General features: G+C 36.7%; 1 protein-coding gene across 2 annotated transcripts in view; it reads left to right on the top strand.

The window, feature by feature from the left end:
• Positions 1 to 5,573: 5,573 nt before the first annotated feature.
• SLC1A1 (solute carrier family 1 member 1) overlaps positions 5,574 to 17,287 on the top strand; it is a 108,914-nt gene continuing 97,200 nt past the window's right edge. Inside the window, exon 1 of one of the 2 annotated variants that reach the window (XM_031962188.1) lies at positions 5,574 to 6,312. In XM_031962188.1, the coding sequence (XP_031818048.1) occupies positions 6,222 to 6,312 (91 nt within the window). In that variant the 5' untranslated portion in view covers positions 5,574 to 6,221. The remainder of the gene's footprint in view (positions 6,313 to 17,287) is intronic. The other variant, XM_003762127.4, reaches the window with a different exon arrangement.

The following is a 17,287-nucleotide window of genomic DNA, read 5'->3' as shown; positions in this document are numbered from 1 at the left end:
TTCTTTTTTCTAATTTTTTATTAATCCTGTACTTCGTTCTAACAAATCTAGCCAGGTAGGTGGTAAAGTGGATAGGGTTCTGGGCAGGAGGTCAGAAAGACCTTCCTTCAAATCTGGCTTCAGAATTTACTAGCATGATTTTGCACAAGTCACTAACACTTTGTTTGCCTCAATTTTCTCATCTGTAATTTGGGATAATAATATCACCTATCTTCCAGGGTTGTTGTAAGGATCAACTGAAATATTTGTAAAGTACATAGCACAGTGCCTGGTATATAATAGGTTCTCTTTAAATGTTAGCTATTGTTATTTAGGTTTGTCCTCTGAATGAACATAGTTTACTGCTAAGACTATAGCTGATAATGTTCCAGCATGGCAGATATCTTGTACTTAACCAAAACAGTATTTGAGAACCTGGGGTCATTCCCCTCCATGCCACATGAGGTACCAAAGTAGAACTATGTAGAGACTATCAGTATGTATTTTTAACATTTTTACATTGAACATTTCATGTTGTACTGCATTATAGTGGAATAACTGCTAGTTTAATAGGCAGAAGATCTGAATTCAAATGTTCCCTCTGCTACTTATTACTTATTTGACCAATCACTTCCTTTCTGGGTCTCAGTTTTCTTTCTAAAATGGAGAAAGGAAATTATCTCTAATGTCCCTTTATGTTCCATAGTTTATGAAAAATCATATATTATTATTCTGTTATCCAGTGTAATTTTTTTTTACTTTTGGTATCACACTTTGCATAAATTATTTTATGAGTATTTATTTTTAAAGTAGTTTTCCAAAACTTCAAAAATTGCTTTTGTAGCAATATATTTGCATATAAAGAGTGAACTATTTATAAATTAATCTCATCTCTTCAGTAAAATAGATCTAGCTAGAGCTCTTAGCAACCTTTGTTAATCCTTAATTTTTGCTACAACATTTACATGAAAACAATCAAAATTTCTTTAAAGATAATCATCAATTTATACTTTTCTCTAATTCAAATGGCGATCATTCCCTATTCTCCTTGCTAGTTAATTGTTTTGATATTTTACAATGAGATGATTCAGACTAGTTCCAATGATCTTGTGACGAAGAGAGCCATTAATACCCAGAGAGAGGATGTGAGAACTGAGTGTGGTTCACAACATAGCATTTTCACTCTGTTGCTGTTTCCTTGAATTTTATTTTCTTTCCCATTTTTTCTTGTTTGATTTGATTTTTCTTGTGCCGCAAGATAATTGTATAAATATGTATGCATATATTAGATTTAACATATATTTTACCATGTTTAACATATGTTGGATTACTTGCCATCTAGGGAAGAGGGTAGGGGAAGGAAGGGAAAAATTAGAACACAAGATTTTGCAAGGGTTAATGTTGAAAAATTATCCATGCATATGTTTTGAAAATAAAAGGTTTTAATAAAAAAAAATTTGAATTTTTCAAAGACTTTTGATTGTTGAACTGTGAATATTCTCTCCATAGCACAGTTCACAGTCCTTCTATCCTTTTATTACTTAACAGGGCTGAAAAATTCAGCTCCTGGTTGCCAACATTCTAATGTTAAGACTGAAATACAAGTAGGTTGGTCCTGGGATGAGGAAAGTTGCTCTGGAGCCAACTTTACCTGTCTTCTTTTTTTATATAATTTTTATTAATTTATAGAATAAAACAATCATTTCCATAATATAGCATTTTAAAAAAATGATGGTACATAAAAGTGTAAATCTGTCATGTACAACTTGCTATTCCTTTTAAATATATAATGAAGTTATCATGTAAATTTCTTTTTTTTCCCCTTTTTTCCATTCCTTTCCCCTCCTCAGCACTAAGGATAGGTACTATTAGACACAAATAAGTATGTGTGCATATGTATCTATGTATTTGAAATTATTCTATACATCTTTCTACTTATCAATTCTTATCAGTTATGCAGATAGCATCCTTCTCCATTTGTCCTTTGTGATTCAGTGTAGTATTTATAATAGTCAAAATGACTTATTCATTCAAAGTCATTCTTAAAACTATATTGCTGTTACTGTAGACAATGTTTTCTTGATTCTGTTAATTTTCCTCTTTATTATTTCAGGCAAGTCTTTCCATGTTTTTAATTGAGCTTATCAATTCTTACAATGCAGTAGTATTCCATCACAATTATTTGCTATAACTTCTTCAGCCATCCCCCAATTGATGGGCATCTTTGCAATTTCCAATCTTTTGCCACCACAAAGACAACTCTTTTGGAAAGACTTAGTAATAGCATTGCTGGGTCAAAGGGTATAGGAAGTTTAATAGCTGGGCATAACTCCAGAATTACTCTCCAAAATGTTTAGATCACTTCACAATTCCATCAACAACGAATATGTCCCAATTTTTCCACATTTCCTCCAACATTATTGATTTCCCTTTTAATCATTTAAACAAATTGGTTGGGTATAAAATGCTATCTCAAGATTGTTTTTTAAATGTATTTCTTTTTAAGTGATTGGTTTCTCTTAGCAACATAAGCCTTATTACATAAATCTATTAAAAGAAGTTAATTTTATCAACAAATAAGAATTTGCCCTTTCTTCCTTCCCTTCCCTCCTTCCTTTCCTTTTCTTCCTTTACTGTTTCCTTCCCTTTCTTCTCTTTTCTTTCTTCCTCTATTTTCCCTTTCCCTTCATTTGCTTTCTTTTTTCTTCATTTCCTCTCTTTTAACTTTCCCTTCCTTTTTTCCTTCTTCTGTTCCTTCTTTCTTTCCTTTTCTTTTTTCATTTATATGTCCCTTCCTTCCTTTTTTTTCTTTTTCCATTCCTTCCTTTCTTTTTTTCATCCTTCTTTCCTCTTACTCAAGATTTTATCACTCCACAGTATCTTGAGGATTCTACTTATTATCCTACTATACCTCTAGAATTAAAATATGTATTATATTTTACCTGAAAGGTGAAAATAGAAGTTGCATTTAAAATAAACAAACTTCTACATATGTATATTCATAGAAGCCTTCTTGCTAAGAATCACAAAATGCTTTCAGGGAATCAATGCCTGATTGCTGCAGCTCAGGACTGCCAGACCTATGACTACCCTCTCCTTGTAACTATAGCACGAGGACAAAGCTCATCAACTGCATGCGTTTTTTTGCTCAATCAGCAAACCTTTGCTCTAGATAGTTAGAAGCTAACTTCCCATTCTTTTCTATTCACATATCTAAGCTTATATGCAGCTTCAAACAAAACCAAAGTCTTTTTTCTCTATAGAGTGACAGACAGATAAGGCTTTGAATCTAGCATTAGACAGATATTGTTATGTGAAAATTTTGAATTTAGAAAACTGTTGCTCAGAGATACATAAAAGATTAAAGAAAGCAACAAAAATATGATAAAAGGGAATGCTCTGAAGGCTGGCCAAAATCAGTGCTATGGATTTTGGAATACTCTTTTGAAAATACACTGGAGCCATCTGACAGTGGCTGCTGGAGGTCCAACCCAGAATGGACTTCCTCTTGGGAGAGGATGATACAAGGAGACTGAGAGGCAGTTGCTGTTCACTGACAGCAGAGGCAATTGCGTTGTCTGACCTCTCTCCTTTTCCCTCTGCTTCCAATTTATCTAATTCCCAGTCCACAACACCTGTGTCAGCAAAAGCTGCCTGCAACTACTTCAGATGTTATAATCCACAGCTGTAGAGGCTCTAGGAGAATTGACCTATTCCTTAACAATACTCTAGGATAGAAGATATCTATTTATAAGGAAAACAATCACATTTGTACTGTCCTTTTCCATTAGCACCTTTTTCCTTCAATGCCTAGAGGTAAGGGGCCAAGAGCCTACAATCAGACCATCTTGGCAATAAGGGCAAGCCAGTAGATGTTCAGCATCTCTGACTTATCCAAGAGGACTTGACTGTGCTCTTCAGGTAAGTTACAGCTTTCCCTTCCAAACTTCACAAAGATTTTGTTTGGAATCCTGTCATTATATGGAATATGCAAAGTCATATTGTATTTACTTCAACTTTTTCCACATTAGTGGCACTCCCCTTAACCTATACATATAGTCTGGACCCTTCAGACAATGGATTAAAATCTCATGACTCCTCAAAATAATTATTTTAAATGCATAAGATAAGATTTCAATATAATCACATTAGAATACAGTTAGCAAAATATATTTTAAAAAGTCCTAGTAGACCCCTTTGAGATATCCAGGACCCATCCAGTCTTCTCTACCTTTCATCCTCCCCTCCCCTTCTCTCCCCACCCCCCAAGGGAGAATAATAACTTGGTCTTCTCAAAGAATGAAATTATTTTTTCACACTAAGACACAAGTTCTTAATAAGATTCGCTGGGGAGGTGCACTTACATTTCAAGAAGGATAAAATCTCAAGGCAGAACTTTGGATTTAAAAAAACAAACCAACCAACCTCAGGTAAAAGCAAGTCATGTGGGAAAGTATGTGTATGTGGGAAAGTATGTGTATGTGGGTTTTTTCCCCCAAGTAATAGAGCCTTCATTGAAACAGTGACTTGTGGATAAGTAAATTTAAAAGTTGACAAAAACTGACCAATTTTAGGAATGATGATCAGGCAAAACGGCTGTCACGGTCAGTTGAAATAGAAAAAATGGGTGAAGGTGAGAACTGGTTGTTATGAAACCAACAATGAGAAACTTACATAGTTATTAAAAGGAAGTAAAGCTTAGGAATCTATCTAAAAGCCAGGACTATGGGAATGAAAAAGAATGAGGACTACTAATTTAGACTAACTAAATCCCTTTATGATCATTTAAATGCATCTAGTCTCAAGGCATAGTTCCAAGACCTCAAGTAAGGACAGTCTCTCCAAGGAAAGCTAGACACCTTGCAGTGATTGCACCAGACATTAATCAGAGTTTACAATGCACATGCCCAATTAATCTCCAAGATGATCTGACCTTGCTGTGGTCTCTGAGACTTGGATTGAAGTTTGCCACTTTCTGTATGACCTTGAACAAAATCGCTTTATCTCTGTGAGCCTTAGCTTTTCCTCTACAATAAAAGGGACTGATATTTATACTACTTTATTATTTTATTTATTTTTTAATTTATACTATTTTAAAGGATTGTCCTAAGAAAAGCTCTGTATAAATCTTAAAGCACTCCTAGAAGTAGTCATAATGAATGAACAGAGCTGTAACAATGAGAATATGCTTTAGGTAAGCTAACGGGAGAAGCAGAAGAATATATAAAATATGTATCTATTATCCCCAGCATTTTACCTCATTAGGAAAAGGAGTGCAGTTTTGTATCTAGGGCATAAGAGTGGGTATTTAAGTGCAATTCAATTCTGTAGGTGAACATTATGGAAAACTGCATAGTACTAAGGATTAGTGAGTGGGGTATTCAGGACAGGCTCTAAGAAAAAGCGATTTAGAAGATTGTATGCTAAGAGCAAAATTTGGGAAAGTGAATGAGTTGAGCAACAAATCATAGTAGGAGGGAGGGAGTTTAGAGAAAATTTGGACTAAGCCCCTGCCCTCATTTGGCAGCTGTAGAAACTGAGGGCCAGAAAGAGGAAGTGGCTTGCCTCTTAGGTTACACAGGTAATAAGCAGCAAAACCTGGGTTCGTAACGTATCACGATTTAAAAATACAAGCGTTCTCGTCTCTGAAAAAAGCAAAAGGAACAGAAGAGACTAAGGCAGGGGAGGCAGGGGAGACGCTAAGGAAGAGACCCGAGCTTCTGTCGCCGCCACTTGGCTGGGGACTGTAGTGCGGGCGGTGCGGAGCTCTCCCCGCAAGCCGCAAGCCCTCCGAGGACTTACTCAGCCTCCCACCCAACTGACTCCGGCTCGCGGCTGGCCCGCTCCTCCCTCTCCAGGCCCTGGTTGGCCCCGGCGCTGCCTAGCGCAGAGGCAGCAGGAGGAGCCGAGCCTGCCCAACCCCGAACGACTCCCCCCCTCCCTTCCCGTCCCCCCACCCCTGAGGCTGGCACTCGGGTGGCAGAAGCAGCGCGCACGGTTGCGGGCTTCCGGCCTCAGAGAGGCAAGCACAAGGAGCGGCAGCAGCAGCAGCCTCCAGAGCAACAGCCGGCCTTGCGGGCGGCACATCCAGTGGACTCATCCTCCGCTGCCCCAGCTCGTCACCGCCTGCTCTGTCCTAGGTGGCCGGAGGCTTCCGACCTCTTGGGACCCCCACCGCCAACATCAAAAGCCCCTCAGCAAAGGATCAGAGGCTGCTGGCGCCGGCAGCTTCAGCATCCACCATGGGGAAGCCAGCGAGGAGGAGATGGGACTGCAAACGATTCCTCAAGAACAACTGGCTTCTGCTATCCACAGTGCTTGCTGTGGTCCTAGGTTAGAGAGGCGGGGATGGGGACGGGGATGGGGACGGGGACGGGGATGGGGACGGGCATGGAGACAGGGCAGATGCGAGGGCAAATGAGGGAGTCTCTAGGGAGAGGTATTTGAGGGGTTAGTTTCTTGACGATGCGACTGCACAACTCCGAACATAGTGTGCACCCCAAGACTCGAGGTTTTGTGCAGCATGTGTAGCGTATGTATGACTACGTGTGGGTGGCACAGCTGTGCCTGCCCACGGGCAGCCTTGGAGCTTGTGTCCCTGGTTAGGGATAAGGAGGTTGGGGGGAGGGGGCAGAAAAAATCTTTAACCTATGCACAAAATCTAAAATCTTAGAGGTGGAACGAATCTCCGGCGATCATGTAGGATAACCCCCTGGTTTTTTTCAGACAGAGAGATGTTTCCCCGAGCCACCTCCTGGCCACGTTTATCTTTTCATGCAGAAGGAAAAAGGGCTTTTTCTGTGGCTCCCTATTTGATGTTCGCTGCCGGTTTTTACCAAGAACTAGCAGTGGGTTGGGGGGAAAGGAGGGGTTAGAGCAGAGAGGAAAGGAAGGGAAAGGGAAAAGGAAATAGCCCTTCCGTCTGGCAGCAAAAATAATTATGGTTTAAAAAATAATCTCTTTGTATCCTTTAAAAGAAAAAATTCTGAATCACTATCTTCTGGAAGGGGCTTGAAGGTGAATGAATGGACTATTCGACTAAGAGGCTTATTTAGATGCTGAATGTCATAGCCTCCTGATGGGGAACTGGTTCATGGGTAGACAGGGATGTGAGTGTATGTCTGTGTATAACTGATTTATGGGTGTGTGTGTGTGTGTAAAACTGGTTTGTGGGAATGTGTTGCCGACACTAAAGGGAGGGGGTGGCTGCCACAGCGATAGCAGCAAGTGCATTCATTTTCACAATGTCTGAAAATCTGCCAGTTGGATTTCTATATGAAAGAAAGAAATAGAGAAGAAGGAAGATCTGGGGGAAGGGGGTTTTATGGAGAAAAGAGGTAGCAGAAAAAACAAGATCCCTCCTCTTCATTACCATCTGAGCATTATTCTTCATTGTTATTTGCTCAGATGACATTCCTCCCCTCCTAATCCAAGCTTTCTTTCACTCTACATTTCTTCTCTGTTTTTCCCCCCTACTAGGCTGTCTTTAAATAACATAATTCAGGCAACTTACTTGGCTAGGTGAGCTTTCAATAACTGATCAGAGAAGTAAATTAATCTCCTTCAGCTGTTCAATTTCTGTTAATGTAAACAGATCCCATCCCTCCTCCCCCAAATCAATAATAATTTGATTTAACAATATGTTAATGTGTTAAGGATCTGTGATTTCTTCCATGTATTCCTTTTATCTATATAGATCTCAATCTATCTACAACTTTTGATTTTAGAGCCCAAATAAATAATACATATCTATTGAATGTTGCTATATATAAAGATTTATAACTTATAGAATTTAGAGTCTTTAATAATTGACATTTACAAAGTGTTTTATATACTTTATCTCATTTTAGCTTTGTAGTAACCCAGACAGGTGCATATTGTTGAATATTATTATCCCCATTTTTCAGTAAGGAAAATCAGAGACTCAAGGAGAATAAAGTAACTTCTTGTTCATTTGAGTCAGACTTTTCATGACCCCATCCGGGGTTTTCTTGTCAAAGATACTGGAGTGGTTTGCTATTTCCTTCTCCAGGCCATTTTACAGATAAGGAAACAGAGGCAAATCAGATTAAGTGACTTGCCTAGGATCACACAGTGTCTGAGATCACAAGTGTCTGAGATCAAATTTGAACTCAGGAAGATGAGCCTTCCTAACTCCAGGCTGAGCACTCTAACATTGTGCCACTTAGCTGCCCACGATCTTATTGTTGAAGATATGAGAATCCAGGTCTTCTTCACTTCAAGCCATTTATTTACTCTAGCCTTTTATTCTATAAAAGCTAAACTTGAGGTTACTTTTTTCTCTTCTTAATACTTCTCCTCTGTGTCTTCTCCCCTCTGACAAACTTCTATAGAGTTGGCCAACCCTGCTGAATCTCAATATTCTATATATTAATAATACATGGGCCCTGCAGAAGGCCGAAGATTTGAATACCCCTCTGATTTCTGTCCATTTTTGGAGCCTGTAAGAGCAAAGTCTGTAAAAGCAGCAGGGACAAATGTGGGTGTCTTTTCCTTTATTTATCTCATACAGTTACTTCTAATACTATTTTAGCATTTCTGCTGCTCTCCATGGAAAGATATGAGACAGAACTATATCCTTTTATCATTAATAACTTAAATTTACTTAAGGCCTTGCAGTTCTCAAAAGCCTTTGCAAACATTTTCTCATTGAGTCCTTAGAACAACCCTGGAAAATAGGCAGCAGTAACAGTAGTTCATATTGATATAGGGAGTTAAATGCTTTCCTCAAAACAATCCTGTAAGTTTGATAATGAAAGGGTTATTAATCTCTTCATACATAAAGAAATTGAGATTCAGAGGGGTTGTATAGCCCAAAGACAAAGTATTTTAGAAATAGGACCACAAATCAAGTAATTTGATTTCTCAATGTTCAGAGGACCCTTCTGGAGTCCTTTACCATACCAGTGCCAAAATTATATGCACATAAAGGGGAGAAAGTAGAGTTAAGAGAAGTCATTATAGAATGACAGGATTAGAGCTGCAAAGGACATCTGGGGCCATTTAGTCCAACTCCTCCTCTTACAGGTGAGGAAACAGAGGCTCAGAGAAAGTAAGGTACTTGCCTACACAGGAAGTAAGAAGCAGAGGTATGATTTGAACACAATTCCACTGACTCCAGAATCATTGATTTCTCTATTGTCCCACACTGCCCAGGATCTTGTGGCTAGTAAATGGCAGAGCCAAGGCAGGATTTCAGGTTTTTCTAACACCAAATTTAGTGTTCTTTCCAATATGACTACAATTGCCAACTTACATTCATACTGAGACTGAAAGTTTTCAAACATCCTCGCAACAAATCTGTGTGATAATTTAGATGGAGCAAACAATGGTAAGAGATGTCTATATAACTCTTTAGAACAATAGATATATACATATGTGTATACACACTTAATTTTCACAATAACCCTTTGAGGTAGGTGATATGGTTAGCCTCATTTTACAGATGAGGAAACCGAGGCTTAGAGAAGTGACTTCAAAGTCACACAGTTCACAAGTATTTGAGACAGATTTTGAACTCAGATCTTTTCTGACTCCAGCTAGAATAGATAGCTAGAATGCTAGCTATCATTCTAGACTGTCATAGTAATATTATGAGCTCTAATTTACAAATGAGAAAACTGGGGCTTTGGAAGCTTCTTTGGCTAATAAAATATCAACACCAATATTCAAATGCAGTTTGTCTATCCAAGTTCCAAGTTCAATGTTCTTCCTGCTATACTGTACTACCAAATAGATGTGGAACTTGATAGAAGCTTTTAGAGGATCCTCAGGGTTTAAACCATATTATGTTGTGCTATCTGAGAACACAGGGGTTCTGCCAATTTTCCCCCAACCCCCCCCCAGCCTGCATCCCAGAACCTTATAATTTTAAATGCATTTTAGTGTCTCTACCAAGAAACAAGTCGATACAATTATACAAATATTTATTAGGAACTTAAATGCATTTTTAACTTTACTTATGACATTCATTTATTTTAAAAATCTTAATAACAAATTCCCTTCTTCCCCCACCAATTAAGAAAGCAATAAATATAATATCAATTATACAAATGAAGTCAAACAAAATATATTTTCATATTAATTAATTGCCAAAAAATAAGGTAAAAATGTATGCTTCAATCTTTACTCTGAGTTTATCAGTTCTCATTCATTAGGTGGATAGCATTTTTCATTGTAGGTCCTCTGGAATTGTCTTGGATCATTGTCTGGATCATAGTAATAATATTGCTAAAACTATGTACAGTGATCTTCTGGTTGTACTCACTTCACTCTGCAAAAATCCACATAGACGTTCCTAAGTTTTTCTGAAGCCATCATGTCTGTCATTCCTTATAGCCCAATAGCATTCCATCATAACCACATACTGACACATACTGACAGCCATTCCCCAATTGATGAGCATCCCCTCATTTTCCAATTCTTTGCCCTCACAAGAAGTGTTGCTATATATAGAACCTATATATAGTATAGAACCTATACTCCTATGGGTACTTTTATTTCAGATACAAACCTGTTAGTGCTATTGATATATCAAAGGAGATACACAGTTTTATTGCCCTTTGGATATGGTTCCAAATTATTCTCTAGGATGGTTGGATCAATTCACAACTCCACCAACAAAAGCACCTAAATTTACTAAGCAAAACATAGATGGCATAGAGAGTTTAGAAAACATATAAATACTTATTGAACTGGAAGGAGCCTTAGAAGCTATCTAGTCTAGCCTTCTCATTTTCCAAATAAGGAGCTGAGACCCAGAAAGATCAAGTGACTAATTTGCCCAAGTCCATGAAGGTAGTAAGTGACAAGATGTGAATACAGATCCCTTGACTTCAAATCTAGAATTCTTTCCATTTTTACATGTTTTCCCCATGTTCAAAAAGAGGGAAAAATAAAATTTTTTAGGTTTTTAAAGTGTTTTTGCAGCAAACTGAGTGAAAAGATAGGGAAAGAAACTTGACAGATCATTTTTTTTTCCTACTAAGAGGCTTTAAGTCGATTTTAGCCTTTCTAGGGAACACTATTCTTTCTCATGCCCTTATTGTTCATTAACAGACCCAAGAAAAGAAAGTTTTAACCTCCAAGCAAACCTTAAACAGCCAGATCAGAGCATGGTGGAAAGAGTACTAACACAGGAGTCAGGAGGCTGGGTTCTCATATATATATATATATATATATATATATATATATATATATATATATATATATATATATATATATATATATATACACACAATTTAGACCTGGAAGGAACCTCAGATCTTGCTGTCCGTGTGGTTTTTAACTGTCTTTGTACCATGAACCCCTTTGCTACTCTAATGAAGCCTAGAGACTCCTTCTCAGAATAATGATATTAAATGCATTAAAATACATAGAATTATGTAGCAAACTTACATACATCCCAAATATAAATATAATAAATCCCCAGGAAGCCTTCCTCAAACCTTCTTTATTCTAGCCTAGATACTCTAATAGAGCCCTATCATTATTCCTGGTTGGGATCCTACTCATGAGTGACAAACAAGTAGATTTTTTTTCTTCAGGATGTTCTTGAATCTCCAAATTCTAGACTACTTTACTGGTCCTTTGTTGTATGGACTGCCATCTGAAAGCCAGATCCCCTTATCCTCATCCTGCCCTGTCCAAATGGTCTTGAAACAGACTGGATGACCTTTGCTTCAAGCTGTCTAGAGATGTCAAAGAAGGTTTTTACTTAAGTACAGTCTCAACTAAATCATTTCAGAGGTCCCTTTTAACCCTGAGATCATATGATGCTAAGATAGGTTAAGTCATTTGCCCCAAATTCTCCCGTAAACAATGATCAAGGCTGGGATCTAAAGCTAGATTCAGGGACTCCAAATAAGGAGCTCTTTTTATCACATGCTCAGTTCAGCTTCTTACTGGCTTGTGACCATGTCTAAAGTATGTAACTTCCTTGAATCTTAGTGATTTCATCCAAAAAATGGGTAAAATCATAACTTCATTGCCTATCTCACAGGGTTGTTGTAATAAGTAAAAGGAAAGTGAATATGAAGTGTCTTTTAAACTAAAGTACAATGTTATTATTATTGTTGTTGGTTCTTCATTAATTCAATAAAGATTTTGTAGAGGGTCCAGATAATGGGGAATGGGTGAGGTATAAGACCTTTTAGTCCAGTGGCACTCTGCTGACGTGTCTGGTTTGGCTGCCCATACCTCCTAGGGGTATCTTCCTGAGAAGTCAGGGGGCATGACAACCTGTGTTGTAATTAAAGCAGAGATATACTAAAGTGGCAAGGAGACATCTGTACACAATGGCAAGTTGTTTATGTGGTCCTGCATGCCAAGTATCCTATAGTTAGCACATGCACAGTGTGCTATAGTTATGTAAGTGTATTAGGATATATAAGGCTGAAAAAATTTTGAATAAATGGACCTTTGCTTGACCATCTTTGTAAGTTCCACCCTTCACTTTCACCCATGATCAGGATTCAGGATGGTACTGAAATCCTCTAGTGAGCAGTTCTGTACAAGATTTCATAAGCATCTATTACATACAGAGAATTATGGTAGATATTGGGAGGAGAAAATGATTCTGAGAAGATCTGATCCTTCTTTGTCAATTATTATTCCCTGTAAACCATTTTGTTTTACGCTTCCAAAGGCTTTTGCAGGTTAGTTGGATATTAATTTGTTAACTCAGCTATTCATTCTAGCCTTTTAGTTATCTGATGAGTTAATTTAGGAAGGATTTTAAATTATTATTTCGTGTACTTCTTTCTCTGTTTTTATGGACAAATCTGATATCACAAAGGCAATATGCTTGTAGAAATTTGTGTGTGTGTGTAATATGGTGGGTTGTTTTTTGTTTGTTTTTGTTTTAGCAGAGATGAGTTTTGTGAGCTTATTTGTTTCTTTTCTCTTTTTCTGAAAGCTCATAAAGTATATTGATGCTTTTAGCTTCTCTAGAAAAAAGCCATAACTTTCTCCTCAGATGGAGAACTGAAAGGGACCTTAGAGATAACCACCTTCCCATAACTTTCCTAGCCCAGAAAACTAATATAGTAGCTAGAGCACTGGACCTGGAGTCAGGAAGAACTTAATTCAAATGTGGTCTCAACATTTGCTAGCTGTGTAATCTTAAGAAGTCACTTTACCTCTGTTTTGCCTCACTTTTGATATCTGCAAAATGGGGATACTAATAATAGCATTTATCTGACAGGGTTGTTATAAAGATCAACTAAGATAATATTTGTCAAGCAATTAATGCAGAGCCTGGGATCATATAAATGTTAACTATTATCTTTATTAGTCTTTTGTGACCATTTCCATTTAGCTGTTTGCCTGTACATTACACACATACACACACATACACATACACATGCACACATATAAAAGATAGTTAACTTTTATTTCAATACTATATAATGACAAGAACTCACCTTTACAATGTATGTTAAATTTTAAAAAGTACTTTTTTTCCCACAAGAATCATGTTAGGCAAACTCAACCAAATATTATGCCACCCATTATACAGATGAGGACATGAAAATTTAGAGCAGCAAAGTGATTTGTCTCAGCATCCCTAAGCTAGTAAGTCAGTGACAGGATTTCACCTTCGTCCAATCTTCTTTCCTCTACAACATGTTGTCTTTTAATTCATCCAGGGAAGAAGATTCTTTAGCCTCAAGGAACATTTCCAGTGGGCAGCCTTTCTACTAGCATGTGGTATCTAGTTTAAAGTTGTCCCTCTAGTAGTATATGGGTGTTCAGGGAGGATTAACACCTCTGGGAGAGGGCTTGCTGAGCCTTTTTTAGGGCTATCATCTAACTCTCATCTGTGGCTCCAAGAAATTGTAGCACACCCAGTAGTCACGCTCCTGTTAGACATTCTCAAGACCATAGATGGGCTATGCCATGTTGAGGATTACAAACGGGTCTCAACCCCTGGATGAATGAGTTAGGGGGGTGTTTACACTAAGCATGTGACTTTCCTCAGAGGAATAACAGATGAGAGCAATTTGCTTCAATGGCCATGAAAGTATCTGAAGCAGGGACTTAAGACTGCTTAGAGCTTGGTCAGACATCAAAAACACCAAGGTTATCCACTTTAGCCAGGGCTTTCTGACTTTTGTCTTGCCCTTAGACTTCAATTACTCTGGAGGAAAGGGGTAAGACTGACAACTTTGCACAACTCTGACTCATTTAAATCCATTCACATGCAAGTCAAAATATCACCCTTGTGATATCCTTGATCCTCTTCAAAAACAAAGGATGAATAACAACAATTTAATGGTATGCATGTAAAATCTACATTAGCCTGTTTATTTTGCTAATAGAGAAAAAATTTTACACAGTATCCTATATACAATCCTTTAATAGACCATATTAACCTCTTGAGTTTCAGTCTCTTCTGCAAAACTGAACAAATAATACTTAGTCTGTCACAAAATTGTTGTAAAGAAAATGTTTTGTAAATCTTAAAAATGTTATAGAAATGTGAGCTACTATATGTTCATATTTATACAATCTCCTTCAAATAGCTATATAAATATGAGTTTTTCTCATTCATAATTATAAAGTGTTGGTTCAATAAGAGGTAATATTTCCATAGCAATTTAAAGCTTACAAAAATATTTTACCCATTACCTCATTTAGTGAATCCTCAACTCAAAAAAAAAAATAACTAATGTTTGTATGGGTATAAATTTAAGGTTCACAAAGTTACAAATATTATCTCATTCTTACTCACAAGTCTGGGAAGAAGATGCTGTTATTTTCCCCTTTGTACAGATGAGGAAACTGAGTTGGCAGTTGATAAAGTGGCTTGCCAAGGGACACACAGCTAATAAGTGTTTGAAGATCAAGTCTTCCTGATTCAAGGATTAATGCTCTACCCCGTGCCACCTAAGTGCATTAACTTTATGAAATGACATTGCACATATTATTATCACCATTACACAGAAGAAGAAGCAAAAAAATCAGAGTTCAATGACTCCCTGAGGTTCAAGTAATATAAATAGCCAGTTTTGAGCCCATATCTCTCCTGACTCCAAGTATACCTGTTAAACAACTTTATGAACCAAGATCACAGCTAGATACATGTTATTTCTTTTGGCAAATCTTTAGAAGAGAATAAATATTTATGCATTGCCTAATACTTTGTGCCAAGTACTGTGTAGGCATTTTTCAACAGCTATTATTTCGATTGATTCTCAAAACCACCTGTGAGGTATCTGCTGTTACTACCATTTTACAGATATGGAAACTAAGGGCAAAAAAAAAAAAAAGTTAAGTGACTTTCTCAGAGTCACACAGTTAGTAGTGTCTGAAACCATATTTGAACCCAGATACTTTTGAATGTTGCTTGTGTTTTTTAAGAGCAGTAATGACTTGGTTGTATTAGTCAATTGGGGGAAAAAAATGTCATTTCCCATTTACACTCATTGAGGTGCTTATCTGTATCATTATTTATTTCACTAAGTCTAGAATTTGAAGATGTTTTGTTATTATAGCTTGGAAATGAAGGTCTATGTTTTTATCTCCTTGCCTTGTGCAAACAATCAACTTTTGTTGTTTTAAAGACACAACCTAAGCTGCAAGAGGGCATATACAAATACTTTTTACTAGCTGGAAGAATTCTTTAGAACAGAAACAAAAGAAACATTAGGTCTAAGATGCCAACAAGGACTGAATGTTTCTCAAAAGCAGACTATCAGATTCTCAATTCTAAGATTGTAGAATTTCTTTATCAGCTACTAAAGATAACTTTTTCTGGCTATATACATTGAAGTCAATGGTGGCATGAATACTTCTTGTTCTAATCAGGTTAAAATGAAAGGACTCTATAAACTAATTAAGAGAAATAATCTCACTTTATCTTATTAGAGTTCTTTTAGGTCTTTTCCATTCTGAAGTTCTAGCATTTAACTTCAGGGAAATTTAAATTTTTCTTATATTGATAAATAAATAAGCATTTATCCAATCTACCTTTTCACCCTTATTATATATTACTCTCCTTCAAGCACTCTGAGGTCCGTTTAAACTGAACTTTGTGTTTTTCGTAAACAAAACCTCATCTCTTTCTATAACCTTTGCCCAGGCTATCCCCTGTGCCTGGAATAGAACTCCCTTCTCATCTCTACTTCTTAATATCCTTTAGAATTCTGCTCAGATGTCATCATATATTTAAGGCCTTTTCTGATCTCAAACCTACTAATATCTTTAACCATTCTCCCCTATTATTTTCTATTTATTTTTAAGGTATTTACTTATACATACATATGTGTGTGTTGTTTCCTGATATACTTGTTCTTCCTTCTTGAGGGCAGCAGCTATTTAACTTTTTTCTGTGTGTCAAATGAAATAACATGTGTAAATATGTAAATTTTACAAACCTTAAAGTTTCATATAAATGCTAACTGTTATTATTAAAATTGTTGTTGCTGTATTTAGTGCTTTAAGAAATACTTGAAGATTGATTCATGTATTGCCAAGCACCTTGACATTTTACTGTTCTTTTCTCCAAAATAATCTTTCTTCTCTAGATTTTCATGACTCCTATTCTCATCCTCCATAACTTTTTCTAGGTCCCTTTGAATCTCCATCCTTATCATATTAACTGTAGGTAATTTCAAGTCTCTGCCTAGAGTCCCCTTATTTTCTATTCCAGCATTCACTTTGTGACATCATCATCATCTCTTGAAAGATTGTAAGCTCCTTGAAATCAGAAACTGGTATATTTTTTGTCTTTTTGTCCCTAGTACCTGATATATGGTGGGTGCTGTTGTGAAATTAAGCCAGTTTTCTTCAGGCAAGTTTTCTTTTTATTAAAAGTTCAAAGTTTTTATTAAAAGGATGGCTTTACAGTAATTAGGAAAGATAAAATATTAAATATATTTAAAGATTATATACATTTTAAATATCTTTTAGGTCATGCTTTTTAAAAAAAAAAAAAAGGCAATTTTTAATTGCCTTTTGAAGTCTTTAGAAAATGATTCCTAAACCTTGAAGGTTTGAAGTGTACACATATATAACATATATAAATGTATATGTTGCAGATCAATAAATATATAACCACCATATAAAGTCATAGGGTCAGGGACCTGGCTGTATTTGCCTGCAGGTCATTCCTCATCTTGCCACATAACATACAGCCCACCTAATTTTACAGTTATCTTCCTAAGTTCTAAAGAAATACAAGGGTGTCTTGTAAGTTATTAATAAACTTGCTGTCTTTCACCTTAATAATTAGCTCAAGTCCCCATTCCAGTTAATTAAACATTAATCATTTAATAAACTGGAG

The sequence above is a fragment of the Sarcophilus harrisii genome, chromosome 1, assembly GCF_902635505.1.
Source record: "Sarcophilus harrisii chromosome 1, mSarHar1.11, whole genome shotgun sequence".
NCBI classification, from domain to species: Eukaryota; Metazoa; Chordata; class Mammalia; order Dasyuromorphia; family Dasyuridae; genus Sarcophilus; species Sarcophilus harrisii.
The sequence above is the reverse complement of the archived record's forward strand: the minus strand, read 5'-3'. Positions and strand labels throughout refer to the sequence as shown.